The sequence below is a fragment of the Xenopus laevis genome, chromosome 7S (genome assembly GCF_017654675.1).
Source record: "Xenopus laevis strain J_2021 chromosome 7S, Xenopus_laevis_v10.1, whole genome shotgun sequence".
In the NCBI taxonomy this organism is placed as follows: domain Eukaryota; kingdom Metazoa; phylum Chordata; class Amphibia; order Anura; family Pipidae; genus Xenopus; species Xenopus laevis.
Window position 1 is genome coordinate 90585548 of NC_054384.1, and position 23831 is coordinate 90609378.

The 23831-nt window shown below is 40.3% G+C and overlaps 1 protein-coding gene across 3 annotated transcripts; it reads left to right on the forward strand.

The window, feature by feature from the left end:
- The first annotated feature begins 36 nt into the window (after positions 1 to 36).
- thap7.S (THAP domain containing 7 S homeolog) lies at positions 37 to 14516 on the forward strand. Of its 3 annotated transcripts, none has more exons than XM_018227021.2 (7): positions 37 to 234; positions 4848 to 4954; positions 7572 to 7779; positions 9110 to 9189; positions 10305 to 10460; positions 10754 to 10882; positions 13254 to 14516. In XM_018227021.2, exons 2-7 carry the CDS (start codon positions 4875 to 4877, stop codon positions 13921 to 13923), a joined length of 1323 nt encoding a protein of 440 aa, XP_018082510.1. In that variant the 5' UTR covers positions 37 to 234; positions 4848 to 4874; the 3' UTR covers positions 13924 to 14516.
- The last annotated feature ends 9315 nt before the right edge of the window (positions 14517 to 23831 follow it).

A 23831-nucleotide genomic window follows, 5' to 3' on the forward strand; every position in this document is an offset into this window, starting at 1 on the left:
GCGGATTTCTAGCTCTCATATACATAGCCTATAGTCATCACGTCAGAGTCTCATCTCGCGAGAGTGTGACGAAACTTTTGGAAAGTAGGCCGGCTGGAGCCCAGGAGCTGGTGCATCGAAAAGGCGATGCGGGACATTTAAACGGCGATGGGGGGACATTTAAACTGCAATCCGGGACTGTGGGCTGTGTTATGAAAATCGGGGCTGTCCCGCGAAAAGCGGGACAGTTGGGAGGTAGTTGCGATTTAGGTGGAATCTTACTGCATAAAATCAGCTCTTCTATAAGGTTAGAAACTCCAAGGTAAATGTGATGTGCGGCTGTGCTGGGTTGGAAGAAGTGGTGTGGGCCGGTATTGTGTTTCATTGCACTTGTACAGCTGTGCAGGCGTCAGAATTCTAAGGACATTTGCAGTTGGTCTTCATTTTTTATGGGTATTATTATTTCTGCATAAAAACCAATGGGAGGTGCTGGAAAGAAAAATAAGAAATCAAAATAGAATGGAAACCTTACAGTCATCTTGTTGTTTTGGTTCCTTGTACAATCCCTCCTGCTTGCACCAATGGCAGCAGCCTGACAGATTACTGACAAGAGGGAGAGAGAGGGCTGCAGCCTTATAATGATCACACAATGTGGCAGGGAAAGGGTCATGAACATGTCACAAATGTGTTTGTTTTTCTGAGGGTGTCTATTGAGTCTTCTTATTTGCACAGAAATATGTATGCATTATAGCATTTTTATTTCTTCCATATATTAAAACATTTAGGGGCAGATTTATCAAGGGTCAAAGTGAATTCGAGGGAATTTTCAAAGTAAAAAAATTCGAAGTAATTTTTTGGATACTTCGACCATCGAATAGGATACTACGACTTTGAATTCGAAGTAAAATCGTTGTCTCTTTAAAAAAGACTTCGACTTCAATACTTTGCCAAATTAAACCTGCCGTAGTGCTATTTTAGCCTATGGGGACCTTCTAGAGCATTTTCTACGTTTTTTTTAAGTCGAAGTAAAATCGTTTGATCGATTGCTGAAATCCTTCGAATCGTTCGATTCGAGGGATTTAATCGTTCAATCGAATGATTTTACTTCGACCGCAGCATACCCAAATTCGATGAAAAAAACTTCGACTTCAATAGTCAAAGTATTTCAATTCGATGGTCGAATTTCAAAGTATTTTTATCTTCATAATTCGAACCTTGATAAATCTGCACCTTAAAGTATATGTTTGACAGTCTGTGGATGATGACATTTTAAAGTGACTATCCAACTGGTGGGCTGCAGACTGTATAATAGTTATAATCCACTGCCCTGGTTCCCAGAGGGTTTCACTGACTTCTAAACGTGTTATGTTCTTGCCTGACCGTGTTGCAAACCATACTTTTTTTCCCATTGCATCAAAAATAAATTCTTGCTTTATATATACAGCACCTGCAAAGCTGCATAGGGAGTCTTCGAATAAATCAACAAACACAGATAACAGCAGGTTTAACGGGCCCTAGTCACAAGAGCTGTTAATAGACAGTTTGGACTTCCATACCTAACCCTTATTGTTTCTTATTGATTTCATATTTTATTATGCAACTCATATTTAAACAACTATCTGGCCCCACGGACAGTAACACTCACTGAGTGATTTACTAGAAGATGAATTTGCTTTTTGGTTGTAGGTTACAGCGAAACCTTAAAGGAGAAATTTTGTGTAAAAAATAAATAAATAAGAATGAACCAGTGCATTATACTCCTTTACATCTAGAAGAATTGTGCCTTAAAAAGTAGTATTTCAGGCTGATTTATTGAATATTTCTGCAAAAACCCTAATAATCCCTTCCACTTCCTGCTCCCTGAATTCCCAGGCTGTGCAGGGGAGCCGGTGACTCTCAGCTCACTGTACTGTAGGACAGGAACCAATCAGCAGCTAGCAGGACCTGATAGGGAACTGAAGCCTGTCTGTGCTTGTGTGACTGCAGGGCTGTGATTGGCTGTCCCCATCCTACTGCGCTTCTGGCAGGGACCGTTAGGACACATCCACCCCTCATTTAAAACACAGACAGGGACCAGTGAACATCTATAGGGAGCTCCAATAAAGGGGCTATTTTTAAAGATAATATTAATTTTTAGCACCATGTAAAAGCAACGCCATATATTACTTAATAATTGCCTACAAAAATAAGGGTTTTTTTCATTTATCCTATGGCTCCTTTAATTTTTTAAGTTTTCTCTCATTTTACACCCTTCCCATGAATATATAATCCTGATCTTACAGTTTCCTAGATTTTACACCTTTTTTTCTGGTCCCTTAAAAAAAAAAAAAACTTTAAACAGGAGTTCTACTGTATTTGTTGCTAGTAACCACAATGCACTCTATGTTTCAAGTTGAAACATAAAAAGGTTGAAAGAATATTAATTGCAGATTGTTCCAAATTATCAGTGTTGTTCAGACTAGTGCCAGACAATGCAGATCTTGACCCACAGAGAAACAAAGGCTGAGAATCGGCTCCTCCACTTCTCGCCTGCTGTAGTGAAAGTATCTGGGTGAAGGCACATCAATCTGCAGAGTAGGAGTGGATTATCGGCCTGTAAATCTTCACAGGCGGAATTCCGCATCCTCCGGAACCAAGGTTCCCTCTGAGCTAAATTTTGAGGCCAGCACACACTACAAATTGTGGTGCACAACAAAGTTTTGAGTGAAAACACAAAATTTTGCATTTATTCTGACCTGAGCACCAAGTTTTTAAAAATGCGCACACAAGTTTAAAGTGTGCACACATAGATGAGAAGGAATTAGAAGGAACATTGTCTGTTGCTAGGGTAAAGTCAATTAGCAGGGATTGCTTTTCTTCCCAGATATCCAGTTGGATGTGGGAAAATACCAAAGCCACTAGGATATTCAAACTGATGCATAAATGGCAATGTTTTTGGTGGATAACTCTTATCCATAAACTGATATGTGGATTGCAAGCTGAATATTTAGTAGGTCTTAATAAAAAATGGTTTAGTCCTCAAATATTAATTAGGCAACTTGAGCTGTTAGGTGTGCATGGATAGCAGTGCAGTATTAGGTAATCTCCAAGCATGATCTGTGGTTGTATTAAATGAATATGTCTGATGCTGTGCAACTACTCCATTGTTGTAAGCCCCATAGTTTGTTGTTGGTTTTTAACAGGTGTAAGATTTTTACCATCCATGGTACAGGTATGGGACCTGTTATACAGACCTGGGGTTTTTCCTGATAACAGATCTTTCCGTAATTTGGATCTTCATACCTTAAGTCTACTAAAAAATCATGTAAACATTAAATAAACCCAATAGTTTTTTTTTTGCTTCCAATAAGGATTAATTATATCTTAGTTTCCCTTTTCTCTGTTTTATTATTACAGAGAAAAGGGAAATATTTTTAAAAATTTTGGATTATTTCATTATAATGGAGTCCATGGGAGACAGCCATTCTGTAATTCAGAGCATTCTGGATAACTGGTTTCCAGATAACGGATCCCATACCTGTACATGGTTTGGGGTTTACAAATCTCAATATCTCATCCTAGGCCTGCTTATTTTCACTTCATCCCCAGCCCTGACTCTTGCATAGTAGGCATTGAGGTTTGTCATTTTTTTACTAAGTTATTTATATAGCACTGTCACATCCCACAGAGCTTTACAGAGATTCTTCATCGTTCACATTAGCCACTGCCCCAGTGGAGCTTACACTCTTAAGATCCCTATGACATTGACACACAGGTCAATTAAGTTAGAAAACCATATAACCTGCCTGTTAAAGGGGAAATCCCACATTAACAATGGGAGAACATACAGACTCTAAACTCTGTACCCCAGCCCTGCAAGGCAGAAGTCCTAACCATGCTGCGCTGTTTGTTGTACTGATTATAACGTTTTTAATAGCCATTTCCATGAGTGGAATGTTTAGTTGCCAACAAATCCATGTATGCGATTCGTTATCCGGAAAGCTCCGAAATACAGAAAGGCCGTCTCCCTTAAACTTCATTATAATCAAATAATCCAGAATGTCTAAAATGATTTCCTTTTTCTCTGTAATAAAAAAATAGTAACTTGTACTTAATCCCAACTAAGATAAAATTAATGCTAGGCACAACCAGCCTATTGGGTTTATTTAATGTTTATATGATTTATTTTTAGTAAACTTAATGGGGTTGTTCACCTTCCAAACACTTTTTCCAATTCAGTTGTTTTTAGATTGTTCCTCAGAAATAAAGATTTTTTTTCCAATTACTTTCCATTATTTGTTTTTTACTGTATTTCCAAAAAAAAAAAAAAAAAAACAGTAAAGTTTAAGTTGAATGTCCCTGTCTCTGGTGTTTGAGTCTGGCAACTCAGTAATTCTAATTTAGACTTTAAACTGTTACAATTTTGCAACATTTAGTTGATACATTTCTCAGCAGCATCTCTGGAGTATTAGCAACTATTGTATCAATTTTAACAGCTGCCTGTAATGAAACCCAGAGATTCTGCTCAGCAGGGACATGATAAGAAATGTATCAACTAAATGTATCGATTTAGAACAGTTTACAGGGTCGGCGACCCCCTCTCCCAGGGTTGCTTCAGAAGCTGAAAAATGACACTTGGCACTTCAATATTAGAAAAACGTTCACACATAGAAAATGGAAAGTTATTGGAAAAAGTCGTTATTTCTGGTGATCTATCTGAAAAACAATTAGTTGTTTGAAGGTGAACCATCCCTTTAAGACATGAAGGTCCTATTTACGGAAAGATCCCTTATACGGAAAGAACCAGGTCCTGAGCATTCTGCATAACCGATCCCATACCTGTATTCCAATGAAGTTTATTTATTTGCCTCATTTATTGTTTGTACTAGATAAGATCTCTATCTGAAAACTACGAAATGGTGCGATCATGTTCTGCTGCTAACTGCGTCAACCGTCAGACAGCACTAAGCAAGCGCAAGGGTATAACATTTCATCGGTATGTATATAGTAATGTGTTCTCACTCTCTATACTATTCTCTATTGTAACTAGGGATGCACCGAATCCACTATTTTGGATTTGGCCGAACCCCCGAATCCTTCTTAAAAGTTACGGCCGATTACCGAACTGAATCTGAACCCTAATTTGCATATGCAAATTAGGGTGGAAAGGGGAAAAGTTTTTTTTTATTTTCTTGTTTTGTGACAAAAATTCACGCGATTTCCCTCCCCGTCCCTAATTTGCATACGCAAATTAGGATTTGTATTTGGTTCGGCCTGGCTGAAGGATTCGGCCGAATCCTGCTTAAAAAGCCGAATCCTGGATTCGGTGCATCCCTAATTGTAACACTCCTTTTGGATTATAATGATTAATTTATATATAGAATCGCCGCTCCCCTGTTTAGACATCTACTAACTTGTTTTCCACTTTAATAACATGAGCAAGAACATTGATATCACATACTTTGTAGCAACAGAAGTGAAAGTTTTCAGGGATTATCAAGTTTTCTTCTTATGATTGCTCTGCATAATTGTTTCATTTATGGCCATGTACCAAATTATTTACAGTTCGTACCTTGTACTTATTTGGCCAATTATTCTGGATTTATGGTTGGGGATCCTTGTTTTGCTAATAAAGAGCCTTCATGCTCCACTTTGATACAACGTCTGTCACTGTGAAGCTGATATCCAAGATGATATCAGAGCTCCTCAGATACAAATCAAGGAAAGCAGGCCCGGACTGGCAATCTGTGAGTTCTGGCAAATGCCAGAGGGGCTGCTGTAAGGTCCCATAGATAGTCACTATTTAGTGGGCTGGAGGAGGACTATTTGGGCCTCTGTGTACTTGGAATGCCAGGGCCTATTTTGACTCCCAGTCCGGACCTGAAGGAAAGGCCATGACTGCATGCCATTTAGGATAAGGTCATACTTCTTTGGGGGGACTAATCTCCCCAAACTGCTTCCCCCAATTTTTGGACTGCTAGAATGTAAAATCAACTGCGGCATGGCGCTCCCGGCGCTTCGTTTTCCGAAGTTTCCTCGTGAGGCAACTTCGGAAAACGTCGCCGGGCGACTAAATCTCCCCGAATTTCCCAGTGTGACCTTACCCTTAGTTGTGAAGAGTTTTTTTCTATTTTTTGTAAAAAGTTCTGCTAGTCTGGCCAGTTTTGACAGGTCTTTTGGGCAATTATCTTAAGTTTCACTGAACAGACTGCATAGTGTAAAATCATGCAGACTGTACAGGTTAAATTTTTTTTTTAGAATTTTTTATTTTAATATACATATATCTAGTATACATGCCCTTACTACTGTACTTCATTTGCATAATGAGCTAGTGCTCTTTTAAAGGAGATGGAAATCTACCAAGGCAGTTTATTGCCAATAGATTAACCATAATAGTGCAAGCTTTGACACTATATTCTGTAGAATGCTTTATCATACCTGAGTAAACGGCTCTAGAAAATCTGTTTGTTTATGATAGCAGCTGCCATATTAGCTTGGTGTGACATCACTTCCTGTCTGAGTCACTTCCTGCTCACTCATAGCTCTGGGCTCAGATTACAGCATTGATGGAGAAAAAGGGAGAGATGAGCAAACTGAGCATGCTCAAGCCCTAGCCGTGGAGGTTTAAGCTGAAATAAGGAAGTGTAATACAGAAGCCCACGTGTACACAATAGAAGGACAGAAATGCTGTGTTTCTTTTGAAAGAGGACGCAGCGTTACAGAGAGTTTACTGGTGTATTTATATAGACCTTTCTAATAAAGCTTACTTACTTTTAGCCTTTCCTTCTTCTTTAAAGGAGAACCAAACCGTTAATTAAAAAAAATCCTACCCCTACCCAACATAGACCCCCTCCCCCCCAGCCTAGGTGTTATCCCCAGTAAATGCCCCTACTTGTTTACTTACCCCTCTGTGCAGATTCTGTGCAGCGGACTTCACGGGCGCCATCTTCTTCTCTTCGGTAATCTTCGGGAAGAGATCAGTGTAATGGCGCATGTGCAGTTGGAGCAATCTTTCGGTCTGCGACAACTGCGCATGCGCCTAAAATAATGGAAATGGCAAAGCACCGGAAGAAGACCCGAAAATTACCGAAGAGAAGAAGATGGCGTCTGTGAACTCCGCTGCACAGGATCTGCACCGAGTAAAGAGTTAGGGGCATTTACCGGGGTTAACACCAAGGCTGGGTGGGAGCAGGGAGAGGGTTCTATGTAGGGTTGGGGTTTTTATAACTAAGGGTTTGGTTCTCCTTTAAGTCATGGTGTTGGTTGGTTCCTGAAATCTCCTGAGAGCAGCCAGTGGTGTGGTAGAAACACACACAAGATGTGCTGGCACCACAAATACCACTCAGCATGAATTATTCATTATAGGTATCACAACTGTTGCTTTAAATCTATAATTAGACTTGCTGGCTAAAGATAAAGGAGTTGGCATTCTGAAACAGCTGGTAGTCTGGCTCTGGATATTGCAAGACTTTAGTATGATTTATTAAACTGCAGCATAGGAATTAAGCTTCTTTAGCTATGATTAATGTCATGCATCGACTATAGCAAATAAGAACTTCATGTCAAGCTTTTTTTCTTGCTAGAGCTGAATTTATAAAGCGTCTTCTTTTTAGGTTTCCAAAAGAACAAGCTCGCAGGCAACTTTGGATTACTGCCGTGACCCATTCTCATGCTGCTGTGGGAACGGACTGGACTCCTTCCATTCACAGCTCTCTCTGTTCCCAACACTTTCACAATATACAATTTGACCGAACCGGACAGACTGTACGGCTGCGGGACACTGCGGTGCCAACGATATTTTCAACACTCAACTACTCAAAGGTCATTTTACATTTTCAGCATTAGTGCTCTAAATAAGGCTTGTGCTGAACATGCTTTTTAAGTATTCAATAGGAAATATATACAGTTAATTGAAATTAACGTTGCTTTCCATTATGACTAACCCCACGTCGGTTCCCCCAGCTACAGCCTGAGGAGCAACTCATTATACAGTGATTTCTCAGCAGAATCCTGCGTTGTTTTGATTATGCACATAACAAAGAAGTAAAATGCGACATTCATTTTCAGTCTTTGTTCTGTTTAGTGAAAGATGTAGCAAACACATTCATAATTCTTAATCAAAACTATGTTCAGCACACTTTTGAACTTCTTTTGAGAAAGGAATTATATTTCTGCTCTGATGAATAAAATGCAGACCCTAAAGCTGGCCACAGATGCAAAGATCCGATTGTACGAATCAATGTATGATTGGACTTTCCCATCTCCCGACCTGCCACTAACCATTCAGATCAAAGTCTTACCAGTCAGATCAAATAAAGTAGTTGACAGCAATTGTACGAAAGTTATGTCCGACAAAGCTAGTGACAGACTCCCACTGAAAATCGTACAATCAGCAATACATGCAGAGATATTATCGGCAGCCGACAGAAATTTTCTAACCTGTCCGATCGACCAAACGACTGTTCTCCGCCGGACGAAAAATGTCGGGACTCTCCACACACGTTCCGAAAATCGTACGGATCCTCGATTCGTACGATGAGATCTTTGCGTCTAAGGCCAGCTTAAAGGCACCATGAAATCTATTGTAATGAAGGTTTTTTGGGGCTTGAGTAAAATCTTGAGCCTTTTGGGTTGCTTTACACCATTCATATACCACAAATTTCAACAGACACAAAGGGGGTTATGTAATAAAAGGCATTAACTTTGCCCAGGGGCAGTAACTCGTAGCAACCAATCAGAAGGTAGAATTTCCTGATCACATGTTGAAATCCAAACATCTTATTGGTTGCTATGGGTTACTGCTCTTAAGCAAACCTAGCTCATTATATTACATATGGGGAAAGTATTACTAAATATAAAGATTCTATTATTTGCTGGTTGCCATCATATTCACACATTTTCTGCTACAGTCATGGTAACATAGATATCGAATATATATAAAGATATATAGATCTATAGCTATAACATTATATCTTACCTTCAATCCACCTTATCACTAATTTATTCCTTTGAACCACGTTCTATGCCCACCACCTTCTAAAGCTATGTTGCCAATGTTACATGATCCCTGTAGTTTTCTCGTGTACTTTTGGGTTGACTAGGGATTGTTTATTTTGTCTCCTATCGCTTGCTGCCATTGGGTGTGATCTAGATGCCTAGACACTGCTCTTCTCTTGGCTGCACCACTCGAGACTCAAGGCAGACAAGAAAAAACAACATCTCCTTTCACAGGTCAGTATAGTGTTTGTGCCTATTGGATGGCCGCTCTGTTAGTGGGTTGTGTGTCATTTTTGGAATTATCGCATATCCATGAAAATTAAACAACGTCAATGCATGAATTAAAGGAGAAAGAAACAAAAAAAAGACACCTACATCATTAGGTTTGCCATCAGGCCCCCTCCTGAAACGCTGCATTAACTCCTTTATCCATGTGGTTTTTGTGCACCCACGTTCTGAACTTTCAGCGATGTGAACATTTTGTCACCACCATTTTCAAAATGCGCATCACTTCCGCCCTGCACTCTATCTTTACTGCGCATGCGCCTCCTTCGTGACCCACACGTGGCTACAGACCCAATCGCTGCCTTCTTTTAAGCTCCCCTCCACAGGTCCTGTGCTCGCTGACAGACTTTAAATATAAAAGCAGAGCAAGTGCAGGAGCTTCAGAGCTTCGTCTAGTTTCCTAGCAATGGGGAAGCTGCATTGGCTCAATACGTCTTGGTATAGGAACAGATACTCCAATGCAGAAACTGTGCTGCAGCATTTATTCAACACGACATGTTTCGAGTTGTGGGCAATACCAAGAAGTATTGAGACTATACACTTTAGTAAAGACATAAAGTTGGGGACAGGATACTTAAGTTTCTCTGGCGCAAGCTGAGCCCTCATACTAAGTAAACATTGAAGCTGCATCGGCTATTGGAGCTTGTAATTAATGAGCCGGGCGCAGAGAGGCCAGCGATGACGAATGGCTGCATCATGTGACCGCATCATCATCGCTGCACAAGGAAGACAAAAGATTCTTGTGCGCATGAGCAGGGCACGGCTGGAAACTATTGCGCATGCGTGTGCCCTATTCAGACAGATTTCTGGACAGAAACAAAGGTATGCTTTTTCATACATGTTTAAACTTGATTGTAGCAAAAAGATTAAGGGAAAAACTAATGATTGAATGCTTGCTGGTAAATATATATATACTTTTCATTGGCAACACTTAAGAGCTTAAGTATTTATTTGGCTTTCCTTCTCCTTTAAGCCCATGAGGGTGTCTTGTTGAACTTGATCAAGTGTTGCATTGAATTTCTCCATTTTAAACCTAATTCTTACACTTTACATATCTCTTTAAGGCTTCCAAGGAAAGATGATCCCTGCAGAAATCTTTGGATAGCGAATTGCCAGAGGACTGACCCTAGTGGCAAAGGTCTTTGGGATCCTTCTTCTGACTATGTATACTTCTGTTCTAAACACTTTGAGAAAAGCTGTTTTGAAGTTGTTGGAACAAGGTAAGTAAGACTTCACTTACACTTTTTCCTATATGTATAATTATAAAATTACACACACACACCCCACTCCTCCATTTCAGGAATTTCATTACTTGGTTTTCTGATGGTTTGTGTGTAGAATCAAAACATCTGAATAATAAATCTGCATTTTTGATTGCTGACTTAACTTTGGAAAATCCTGCGATTGCCTTGGTTTGTCTGTGTGTGAATGGTGTTTATTGAAAGCTAGAAGAACACTATTAAATGGGATGGAGTTTAAAGCTATCATAGTGTTCATTTTATTTGTCTACTAGTGGCTACCACCGTCTTAAAGAAGATGCTGTTCCGACATTATTCCTGTCTTCTGCTAAGCTTCGGAGAGCAGCAAAGCTTAAAACTCAAAAAAAGAAAAGTGCAAAGAACACAAAAGGAAAACGGAAAAGGTAATGAAAGTTAAAAGCAGGGGTCTTTTTTTTTTTTTTGTTTGTTTGCTTTTTTCCTTTCCTGGATGGGTTAAATAAGAAATTTCCCTGCTTATCCTTTCTTATCAACTTACTAGAACCTGAACTATTGATTTTAAAACTCTCCATTTAAATTTAAAGTCCTCTAAGCTTTACCTTGGACTTTGTTTTTTAGGGTGCACCCTGTGTCGGTTTATGTGAATATGTTCCTTAGCGCTGTTATGGCACTACAAAGAGATGGTTAGCATTTTATAAGGAGGAAGTACCTGGAGAAGCAGGTACAGTGGCAGGCAGCAGCATTAACAGAGTCTCAACACAGACCCAGGGTGATTTTTTTTTTTTTTTTGTTTGGGTAGTCTTAAGCTAGTCTTAAGCTGGCCATAGACGCAAAGATCTGATTGTATGAATCGAGGATTCGTACGATTTTCGAACCGTGTGTGGAGAGTCCCGACATTTTTCGTCCGGCGGAGATCGGTCGTTTGGTCGATCGGACAGGTTAGAAAATTTCTGTCGGCTGCCGATAATATCTCTGCGTGTATTGCCGATCGTACGATTTTCAGTGGGAGACTGTCACTAGCTTTGGTTGGACATAGATATCGTACGATTGCTGTCAGGGGCAGAACATTGCTGATCTGTTCTTCAACTAATCTGACTGGTAAGACTTTGATCTGAATGGTTAGTGGCGGGTCGGGAGATGGGAAAGTCCGATCCTACGATGATTCGTACGATCGGATCTTTGCATCTATGGCCAGCTTTAGTCTAATGTTATATCAACAGTTTAATCACCAGTGATGTTCCACTGGCGGGGAAACGGCTGATTCAGCCCCATGTTATAAGCATTTGGAAAAGTTGTAATTCACTTGTCTTAGCACACAGGGTGTTTTTTTTTTGTCTAAAATTCACTACAATCTGAAATCTGTCCCATACATGGACTGACTTTAGAGCTACTAACTGATGGGCCCACAGGCTGCATGGTTAAGTACTAAGTACTTTTTCACTTGACATGGACAAAGCCCAGACTATTTTGAAAATATTCATAGCATTCTCTTATCAAAATTATAGAAAAAAAAGTTCAGTTCACGTTCCTGGAAACCAGGGCAAATGATTGGGTTGTTTAACACTGAATCATGTTAATTGGTCTACTTTCACATAAAACACAAGGTGTATGCTAACTGTGTCGTTTACAGGAAATCTTGTATCTAGAATGTATAATGCAGATATATTTTTGGCCCCCATGCAAAAACATTAGCTGCTTTTACTGCAGTTTCAAAGTAATACAATAAAATAGTAGAGGATGTTGAAAAAAACTTGCACTCACCCATCAACACAACATTTGTGTAGCCCAACTGATCTGCTGGCTGATCAAGAGGAAGGTGAAAGTACATTAATGGCATGTATGCTGCAGTCTAAGCTGTCATACAAATTAGGGCAGCACTCCAGTAAAAAGGAATGGCATGTATTTGCTAGGCAGCTAAGGATACAAGGCATTTAACCCCTTAAAGGAGAATTCAACTCTAAAGTTAAAAAAAAAACCCTACCCCCCCTACCCTACATAGACCCCCCCCCTTCCTCCCCCAGCCTAGCTGCTACCCCGGGCAAATGCCCTTTACTTACCCCTCTGTGCAGATTCTGTCCAGTGGAGTTCACGGCAGCCATCTTCTTCTCTTCAGTAATCTTTGGAATGAGACCTGCACAGTTGGAGCAATTTTCTGTTCCGCGACAACTCCGCATGCGCTGAAACTCACGATAATTGGCAAAGCACCGGTCTCATTCCGAAGCTTGCCGAATCAGCTGAAGATGGCGTCTGTGAACTCTGCTAGACAGAATCTGCAAGGAAGGCTAAGTAAAGACTTGGGGACATTTGCCAGGGGTAGCAGCTAGGCTGGAGGGGGAGGAAGGGAGGGGGTTCTATATAGGGTAGGGTTTTTGTTTTTATATCTTAGTTGGGATCAAGTACATGTTACTGTTTTATTATTGCAGAAAAAAAGCAAATCATTTTTACAATTTTGATTATATGGCTAAAATGGAGTCTATGGGAGACTGACTTTCCATAAATCAGAGCTTTTTGCATAACCGATCCCATACCTGTATTTAGGATTACCTTTAGGGATGGGCGAATTTTTTTGCGGCAAAAAAATAGACTTGTATGGCTTTGTGCGTTAAAATAAAAAGACGCGCCTCAAAAAAATTTCGGCGCACGACAATTTTTTTTTGACGCCCATAGACTTTAATGAGCGTCAACGTCATTTCGCCAGCAACAAATTTTTGCCGAAACGAAGCGGGTCAAAGTCGCGCATCCCTAATTACCTTTTGTGGGACAGTATTCCATTCAGTTTACAACTTTTCTTTGCAGGAATCTTCCATCGCACATCAATCCAAGTCTGTCCGAGAACCCCGATCAATCTGCTGCAGAATGTTTTGATGACCGAAGGTATGATGGAGTGCCTGCACAAGACTTAGTTAACTTTCATGGACTCTGCCCTGAAAATATAGATCTTCCAACTGATACAACCCCAGCAGAAGGAGCCGTGGCCACCACAGTTGACCAGATGCACCCGGAGGGCACCCTGGAAGATATGGAGGTGTCTGCTGTTATTAATGGGCCTATCTCAGACTGTAACCTGGAATTATCCAATGTGAGAGATAAAATTGCTTCAGATATGTCAATAGACTCAATGAAAAATTCCATAGAAAGAAAAGATGAACCTTCCTGTCCTGTCTCTCCTTCAGTTTACATGATGCGCCTCCCTCAGCCTCCCGGTGCCTACATCCAAAATGAACACAGCTACCATGTGGGTAATGCCCTTCTTTGGAAGAGACGGGCTGAAGCTGCACTGGAGGCTTTGGGTAAAGTCCAAAGGCAGCTGGAGGCATGCAGACGTAGAGAGCAGCGACTGCGACTTCGCATCTCTGCGTTACAACATGAACACTTGCGAGAAAGACGCGCACAGACCGATGTTAGAGAAAAACTGAAAGAACATTTGCAGGTGTTCGAGCTGCAGCTTATCAATGACTTTGTATAAATCTCACTGAGTAGCAGCCAAGGGACGTGTAATTCATGTACAGCTTTATCATAAACATGTTCCTGCAGCAAGTCAGTCGTGTCTCTTATTTCCTTATATTTTTCATTTTACTCATTTCATTGACTTTTTAAGTTATTCTGTGTGCAAGTTATATCCGCATGTATCCTGTTTCAATTGCATATATCTCATTGTCATTTGACTTTATCCATCCGAATACAATCCCATTTATTTGAAATGAAAATACTTTAAGGCTTGAAATGAACAGTTTATTCAGTTTCGTTTTAACCATCCAGTTAATGTTTGAGTCTCCGCTTTAAACCAATTTCTCCTTCTGCAAAATCGATGTATTGTTTAAACAAGAAATGTGCCATGTTTGTAAATATGGTTTAATGTCTAGCTGATTTCTAATCATCACATTTCTGTCTATTGTATATGAAAGGGCAAGTGATCGCGTATTGTTAGGGAAGGAAGCTGGAACCATATGAGCAGTGCAAGATGGGGATTTAGGTGTATATAAATATTACAGCATTATAGGAGCCAACAAAGCAATTTTAAAAGCTTGGGCTTCATTGGCCAACCTTGGCTTATTGTGACCATGATCTTTCTTTTTTGTGTATAGCCACACATCTGACAGTGTGAGCAGCCATTTTATTTCTTTCCATAAACTGAATCATTTTTCAACATGCAACAGTTAAGCAGATCCACACATAGGGGTAAATTTATCAAAGAGTGAAGTTCCGCCACTAGAGTGAAATTCCGCAGCTCTCAATTAATTTCTATGGGATTTTGAAAGGCGTATTTATCAATGGGTGAAAGTTCACCCTTTGATAAATACGCCTATAAAAATCCCATAGAAATGAATGGAGAGTGGCGGAACTTCACTATTAACTTCACTCTTTGATAAATATACCCTAAAATGTATATGATCCATTTAAAATCAATCAAATCCTTTGTGACATTAAGACATACTCGATCATATAAAGCAGTGATCCCCAACCAGTAGCTTGTGAGCAACATGTTGCTCTCCAACCCCTTGGATGTTGCTCCCAGTGGCCTCAAAGCAGGTGATTATTTTTGAATTCCAGGCTTGGAGGCAAGTTTTGGTTGCAAAAAAAAAAACAGCTGTATTGCCTAATAGAGTCTCCTGTAGGCTGCCAGTCCACATAGGGGCTTCCAAATAGCCAATCACAGCCCGTCGTTGGCATCCACAGGAACTATTTAAAATGCTTATGTTGCTCCCCAAACCTTCTTACATTTGAATGTGGCTCACGGGTGAAAAAGGTTGGGGATGCCTGATATAAAGGTTCCCCTGAGATAACCTCTGTTTGGTATGTTATGTTGTCTAATGTATTGATTTGCTTAGTAGTGTGTTGTGTGAGTAATGGAATATTTCACCGTTAAATTAACTTTTAGTATGGTGTAGAGAGTGATATTTTGAGATAAATTGCAATTGGTCTTGTTTTTATTTTACCTTTATGCAACTACAGTGGAACATAAATTTTACATCCCCTGTTTTTAAGTTTTCCCTTATTTTACATTGTTGTTTTGTGGTCCCACCTATATATTATGCATAATACACTTTCCTGTATTTTTCCTGGTCCCCTGAAAAACGTAAAATGGGGGTTCTACTGTATCTGGTTGCTATGGTCTAATCTACCCTAGTAGCCAGACACTGGTTTGAAGAAGGTAACATGAACATAAATACGAGAGGGCTGGGCTAGAAAGATAAACAATAAAAAGTAACATTAAGGGGCAGATTTATCAAGGGTCGAATTTCGAAATACAAAAAACTTCGAAATTTGACCATTGAATTAAAAAACTTCGAATTCAAAGTTTTTTCAGCAAATTTGGCAATCCTGCGATCAAATAAAAATCGTTTGAACAATTCGAATGTTTTTAGCGTACAATCGAGCGATTTTTATTCGATGTGTAAAGAGTTAGAAAAATGTAATAGAAGGTCCCCATAGGCTAACATAGCACTTCGGCAGGTTTCATTTGGCGAAGTATCGAAGTCGAGGTTATTTTAAAGAGACAGTACTTTCATTATCGAATGGTCGAATATTCAAAGTATTTTTACTTCGAGTCGAAGTAAATTCGAAGTCGTAGTATTCCCTCTAATTCACTTCGACCCTTAGTCAATCTGCCCCTCACATTGTAGCCTCACAGAGCAGTAGGTTTTTGGCTTCTGGGGTCAGTGGCCTTCAGCAGAATTGGTCAGAAGAGGAAGGCAATTTTTTTTTAAATACAGGTATGAGACCTGTTATACAGAATGCTCGGAACCTGGGTTTTCTGGATATCAGATCTTTCTGTAATTTGTATATTCATACCTTAAGTCTATAAAGTTACTGTTTTATTATTCCAGAGAAAAAGGGAATGATTTTTAAAAATTTTGATTATTTGGATAAAATGGAGTCTATGGGATATGGCCTTCCCAGAATTCTGAACAATCTTAGGCTAAAACGTTTCCAGATAAAGGATCACATACATGTATATATGGACAAATTAAATGGTTGCTAAGAAGAGGGCATTCTATAACATGCTAAAAGTGAACTGAAAGGTGAATGTCCTTGCTATTGGGTACCCCACAGTGAATACAATTGCTTGCTTATCTAAGAAATGCTTTGGTACGGGCTACTTTTTCAGTCACTTCTCAGATCCCCCGTTGCTGTCCCAGACCACGCACATTCACAGTGTAGTAAAGTTTACTATAGTGTGCAGAAGGGATGCACCATATCCAGAATTCGATTTAGGATTCAGACTTTTTCAGCAGGATTCGGCCGAATCCTTGTGCCTGGCTGAACCAAATGCTATTTTGCATATGCAAATTAGGGACAGGAAGGCAAATCACATCACAAACCAAGAAAGTAAAAAAGACTTTTTCTGTTCCTGTCCCTAATTTGCATATGCAAAGTAGGATTCGGTTCGGTATTCGGCCGAATCTTTCACGAAGGATTCGCAGATTTGATCGAATCCCAAATAGTGGATTAAGTGCATCTCTATGCATGCTCACCAATGGTATGATACTGTGCAAGTGCATAATCGAGCCACACAATCTCTGGAATTTCGAATGGGGGATTCAAATTCGAATGTGTGAATTTTGACACCAAAAAAATGAGAATTCGAATTTACTATTCGACCCTTAAAAAAATCTGCCCCATAGTGTTTAGATAACTATGTTTTCATTAAGATTTGTCCCTTTTAATTGTGCTTTCACTTCTTTTGAATGGATTGCTTGCTGTTTGCTAAATTATAAGAATTTCAAGATGTATCGTATAAGTACATAGAGAATATATTTTCATATCTCTTATATGAACAGCAGATTCAATTTAAATGCTCCCAAACAGGGATTGACAGTGCTCATAAAGCACCATAATAACGTTTTGTTGAACTTTATAAATACAACTTCCCTTTAAATAGTGTCTTTAAACCTAGATGTTGCTTATTTTTCACTGTCACTTGTATGTGTTCCTTGAGCATCTTTTTTTTTTTTTCTGTTGCATTCTTTTTGTTCTGGCCTAGGGAGAAACCATGTTAAGGATTTGGTGACCCACAGTAGTCAAGACAAATACTCATCCGAAGTGCACGGTATAAAATTGCTTAGAGTTTCTTTTAGTGCTCATGATATTAGCAGTTTTATGCTGATAATACTATGAATTTGTAACAGGAGCACCACTTGCTGTTCTGGCTGGCTGGACAGAACCAGAATGTTAAAGGGGGTAGTTCACCTTACAAACATTTTTAAATAGCCCACCAGAAATAATGACTTTTTTCAATTGCTTTTATTTTTGACTGAGCATAAAAAAAAAACCTGAAGTTGAACATATTCCCATGAGCAGCTCTGTAAACTGTTTAGATGGTCGCCTTTATACTTTGCTACATGAATTGATATATATATATATAGCTTCGCTTTAGCCCTATTGAGTTACTATCTGATACTGATACTGATAAAGTCAAGAATTTAGAGAGTTGCTTATTAAGCAGCTATGGGCAAACACCAATAATTATAAGCAGGTCAGAAATATTTCAAATGACCCTAACCTGCTGCTTCCTTATCTGCAATTAAACCAAACTCAAGTCCTCTACGCTTTTTTGAACTGCAACCAGCTCGACTCACCTCTGATGACTCATATTTTTTGGGGTCAACAAATCATGAGGGAGGGTCGGTATTATTAAATCATCAAATGTGAGGAGCCATGCTTGAAGCTGCAAGACCTGGCAGAACCTGCAGCTGGAGCTCACTTGCTTGGCCCAAACTAACCCAACCAGTGGTTTCAGAGTTTGGGGAGTGGATCTTGGTTCCAAAATGCACGAGTATTAATTTTAGTACTGACGTCCACTCCACATGTTTGTACCCAGGCTAACACAGTGGCTTTGGGTACAGACATGAAACACAGCAGATGAGCTGAGGGGCTGTTTTTCAGCCTGCACTTATCTTATACACAGACCAAGAAACAGCCCTGTCTGGAACTAGATTGCTGTGCATGCAAAAGTCTAAGTCTGAAGAGGAACACCTGGAAAAGGTAAGTAATATTGTGTTTTTTCCCTTGGCCTTGGGGTTCCCTTGTCCTTTAAAACCTTGATCGGTAACTGTAATGGTTGTGTAATGGCAATAGCATAATAACAGTTGTCAGTATCAGAAATTAGACTTGTGAACTGTTTTAACTAGTGACTGCCTTTTTATAATCAGTTTTATCTTTTTAATCCGTGGTCCTCAGATATCTAGTGCAAAGGCATTGGAAGCTAAGTAAATGAATGACTGTAGAGCAGTTTAAAACAGTACATGTACCTACCTACTGTCTTTTTTTTCCTGATTCCCTAATAATGAAAAGGGTTAGGCAGAGGGTGGGAAAACCGTTGTTTAGGCCTTGGGACTCTAATTAACGGGGAACTATGTGAAAATGAATGAACATTTAATATAAGCTTGATAATACTGAAATAAGAAACTTTCTAAATACAATCAATTAAATATTCTGTATTGTTTCTGAAATAATCAAGTTTAGCTTAACTATCCCTCTCTCAGCATCTGTTTCTTTTCATTCTGTCTTCTGGGTTGGGTGGCAGATATGCATTGACAGTTCACCCAATATATCTTATGGGGGGAGGGTCTTTCTTTCCTAATGTGAATTAGAGCTCATTCAAATAACTGATTCCAGTACAAACAAATTCTAACAAAACAATTGCTTTTTGCACAAATCATGTAGAGATTCAGGATTTCTGGTGATTTTAAGAGTGAGCTCTAATACATCTTCTAGGCAAAAGGAGCCCCCCAATAAGATATATTACATATAACAATCAATGAATATCTGACACCCAACTGCTGCATGAAGACAGAATGAAGAGAAACAGTTACTGAGAGAGGGATAGTGAAGATAAACTTGATTATTCAAAACCAATGCAGAATATTTTATTGATTGTATTTAGAAAGTTTCTTATTTCAGTATGCTGAAGCTTATTAAATTTTCATTTTCAATATTTCCCCTTTAAATGTGTGCGTGTGTGGAGGGGGGTTTATCAGAAATATTCATGATTTTCATTTGGGAAGGCCAGCATGAGTATGCCACATTGTGGTGCACAAAGTTGACAGGTATATATAAGGCACCGTAAGAGTTAAAGGAGAAGGAAACCTAGTCGGCGCAAAAACCCCTCCCCCCTCCCGTGTGTTGCCCACCCTCCCTCCTCCCCCCTGGCCTACCTGTCCCGCTTGGCAAATGCCCCTAACTTGTTACTTACCCTTCTGCGCAGGTCCAGTCCAGGGAGTTCACAGACGACATCTTCTCCCACGCGATCTTCTTCCTGCTTTGACCGGCGTTTTGGCGCATGCGCAGTAGGAGCATTTCGCCGGTACGGATCTACTGCGCATGCGCCAAAAGTCATAAAGTTTTCCGATTTGCGCCGGTCAAAGCAGGAAGAAGATCGCTTGGAAGAAGATGGCGTTGGTGAACTCCGTGGACTGGACCTGCGCAGAAGGATAAGTAACAAGTTAGCGGCATTTGCCCAGCTGGACAGGTAGGCCAGGGGGGAGGAGGAAGGGTGGGCAACACGGGACGGGGGGAGGGTTTTTGCGCCGACTAGGTTTCCTTCTCCTTTAAAAGCAGCAAGCTTTGTGCTTCTTTAGAGAAGCATATACAAAAGACCTCTCTTGACCTTGCTATTGTGACTTTGCACCCCTCCTTCAGGCATCCCCTATAGCAGGAAACCCCATCCATTTTTACCCATGAGTCACACATACAGTAAATATAAAAAAAAGTTGGGGAGAAACACAAGCATGAAAAACGTTCCTAAGGGGTAACGAATAAGGGCTTTATTTGGTAGCTTCTGTGTGGACTGACAGACTACAAGTAGGTTTGTTTGGTAGTACACATGGCTTTTGGCCTCCAAAGCTTACTTCCAAGTCAAATATCCAAAAAAAAAGAGCACCTGCTTTATGACCACTGGGAGCAACATCCAAGGGGTTGGAGATCAACCACTGACCTATAGCACTGGAAAAAGGTGCTGCTGATGTACTTTGGGTGCTATGTGTAAACTTTAGAGTTGCCCATTAAAGGAGAAGGAAACCCACTGGGTGCAAAACTCCTCCCCTGTGTTGCCTCCCCCTCCCGGAAAACTTTGTGACATTCGGCGCATGCGCAGTAGATCCGTACCTGAAAATGCTCCTACTGTGCATGCGCCAGAAGATGCCGGTCAAAGCAGGAAGAAGACGTGCGTAGGAGAAAATGGCGCCTGTGAACTCCGTGGACAGGACCTGCGCAGAGGGGTGAGTAACAAGTTAGGGGCATTTGCCCGGGGGGGACAGGTAGGCCAGGGGGGAGGAGGGAGGGGTTATGCGCCCAGGGGGTTTCCTTCTCCTTTAAGGCACTTGCCTTGTGGACTGACAGAGTAGAGGAGGCATCTACCTACAACAGCCCAAGAAGATGCATGACACTGCTGATTTTAAAAAGAACAGGAGGAACCAGTAAAAGGAAACTTGAGTGCTCAATTAAGCAGTGGCAATATCAGTTATGATGGCAGAATCTACTTGAAGAAATTGTAACAATATGCCTATATTAAGCATGATAATAATGCACATGTAGGAGCATTTGCTTGGACTCACATGCAATAAGTAGACTTCCAAAATAAAAGGGTAATGATGCATGTTTTAGGAGCATCTACTATTATACAGACAAAGGGGATCTTTACTTAAAGGGGTTGTAAACCTTCCAAAAAATTTTCAGTTCACTTCTCCAGAAATAAAGACTTTTTCCAATTACTTTCTATTTTCCATGTGTGACAGTTTTTCTAATATTGACGTGCAAGTATTATTTTTCAGCTTTCTAAAGCTGCTCTGAGACGGGGGGGGGTCGCCGACTCTGTAACCTGTTCTAAATTGATACATTTAGTTGATATATTTCTTATCTTTGTCCATGAGTAGAATCCCTTGTTTTGTTTAAAGCAGCAGTTAAAATTGATACAATAGTTGCTAATATCCCCAAAATGCTGCTGTGAAATCAACTAAATGTTGCAAAATGTTAACCATTTAGAGCCTGCACCTGAATTACTGAGCTGCCAGACTCAAACAATAGAGACAGTAACATTTAACTTTAAATTTAGATTTTGGAAACACAGTAAAAAATAAAAAACAGAAAGCAACTAGAAAGAAGTCTTTATTTCTGGAGAACAGTCTGAAAACAACTGAAAAATTGTTTGGAAGGTAAACAGCCCCTTTAAGTGTTTTTCACAGTACACATATCCTGCTGATGGGGGGTGACCCATATCTTTGGCTCTATTTCTCTTTTATTCATATAGGAGCAAGGATTTTACACAATCCTTGGTGGCTTGATGTGCCATACTATATTTGCTGCTGATCTTTTATATAACTGTTGAGTCAAGTGATCATTTATCATTATCTCCCCAAATTTCTATAGACTGTTCCCCAGGGTTGAGCTATATAATCCGTCAAACTGATGTCAGACACCTAGCTCAGTTGTGGGTGAGCCTTAACTAGAACAAGACAACTAAATGCGTTTGTGTGTGTGTCCAACTTGATGCCTCAAGCCTCCTCATAGATTTCTTAAACTAATGACATGCCATGATTATATTACCTGACCCTTGAACACACACTGGCTCCCGACTCAGTGCTTGGTGAGCTGTCTCAATGGCTGTGCTCCATTGTTCCTCCCTCAAGTAATCATTGAAAAGAGGTTGTATTGGGGCACGCTAAAGCTGGCCATAGACGCAAAGATCCGATCGTACGAATCGTGGATTCGTACGATTTTCGGAACATGTGTGGAGAGTCCCGACATTTTTCGTCCGTCGGAGATCGGTCGTTTGGTCGATCGGACAGGTTAGAAAATTTCTGTCGCCTGCCGATAATATCTCTGCGTATATTGCCGATCATACGAATTTCAGTGGGAGACTGTCACTAGTGTTGTCAGACATAAGTATCGTACGATTGCTGTCAGGGGCAGAACATTGGGTGATCTGTTCTTATTTGATCGGAATGGTAAAGACTTTGATCTGAATGGTTAGTGGAGGGTCGGGAGATGGGAAAGTCCGATCGTACGTTGATTCGTACGATCGGATCTTTGTGTCTATGGCCAGCTTTAGAGTCGAAGCAAAGCTATTGCTGAAGAACCAAGGTTTGAAGGAAAGGTATTATTACTAGGGGTACCAAATGTTAAGCATCCTCCAGTGATTGTAACTTAGGAACAAGAACAATGTACTGTTGTATTATTACAGAGAAAAAGATAATACATATTAAGTAAGTTTGGTTGAAAAAAAGACACGTCCATCAAGGTAAACCTTTGGATATGTTTGACATTTTTAATTATTTGATTAAAGTGGAGTCTATAGCCCAACCAGTGGCTCGTGAGCAACATTTTGCTCTTGGATCCCTTGGATGTTGCTCCCAGTGGCCTAAAAGCAGGTGATTATTTTATAATTTCAGGCTTGGATGCAAGCTGTGTTGCATAAAAATCTTGTGTACTGCCAAACAGAGCCTCTGTAGGCTGCCAATCCACATTTGGCCTAAAAACAGCAAATCACAGCACTTATTTGGCACCCCCAGGAACTTTTTGCATGCTTTTGTTGCTCCCAAACTACTTTTACATTTGAATGTGGCTCATGGTTAAAAAACGGTTGGGAACCCCTGCTATAGATGATGGTCTAACGGTAATTTGGAGCTTTCTGAGTAAAGGGATTCCAGATAATGGATGCTATATAAATGCAGACATTCATTCATTGTCTGCATTTACATGCACAGCATTACCCTGGATGCAGACACACAGAGCAGATTATGGGTGAAAATGAAGCTCAAATGCTCAGGCCTCAACTCGGATTCAAAATAGGATCTGGCATTTCAGTAGAGAGGTCTAAATAGCTCCCAACCAGACCACTAAATAGTGACTATCGATGGCAGGAGTCCCTAACCTTTATTACCCGTGAGCCACATTCAAAAATAAAAAGAGTTTGGCAGCAACAGAGGCATGCAAAAAGTTCCTGGGGTGCCAAATAAGGGTTGTGATTGGCTATTTAGTGGCCCTTATGTACAGGGCCGAATTTACATAGTGGGCGCCCCTAGGCCCCACTGGCAGACTACAGTAGGCTTTATCGCAGTACACCTGGTTTTTATGCAACCAAAACTTGCCTCCAAGCCAGGAATTCCAAACTAGACACCTGCTTTGAGGCCACTGGGAGCAACATCCAAGGCGTTGGAGAGCAACATGTTGCTCACTAGCTACTGGTTGGGGATCACTGATCTATGGCATCTTACATCTGCCCATCTGGCAGTTTGCCACAATCCACAAATTGCCAGTCATTGCCTGTCACTCTTTTCAGTGGAAGCCAGTGGATCGGCAGATTATTGGCCAACATTTAGACACAGGCCTAGAGTCAACCCTGTATCAGTATCAGATAAACCTAAAATCCCAGCT

What these genes read in the sequence shown, in the direction of transcription:
- thap7.S (XM_018227021.2), top strand. Translation starts at nt 4,875, where the DNA reads ATGGTGCGATCATGTTCTGCTGCTAACTGCGTCAACCGTCAGACAGCA. An exon ending in AACAACATCTCCTTTCACAG is followed by an intron (nt 9,190 to 10,304) that starts GTCAGTATAGTG and finishes TATCTCTTTAAG; the next exon opens with GCTTCCAAGGAAAGATGATC. An exon ending in ACAAAAGGAAAACGGAAAAG is followed by an intron (nt 10,883 to 13,253) that starts GTAATGAAAGTT and finishes TTTTCTTTGCAG; the next exon opens with GAATCTTCCATCGCACATCA.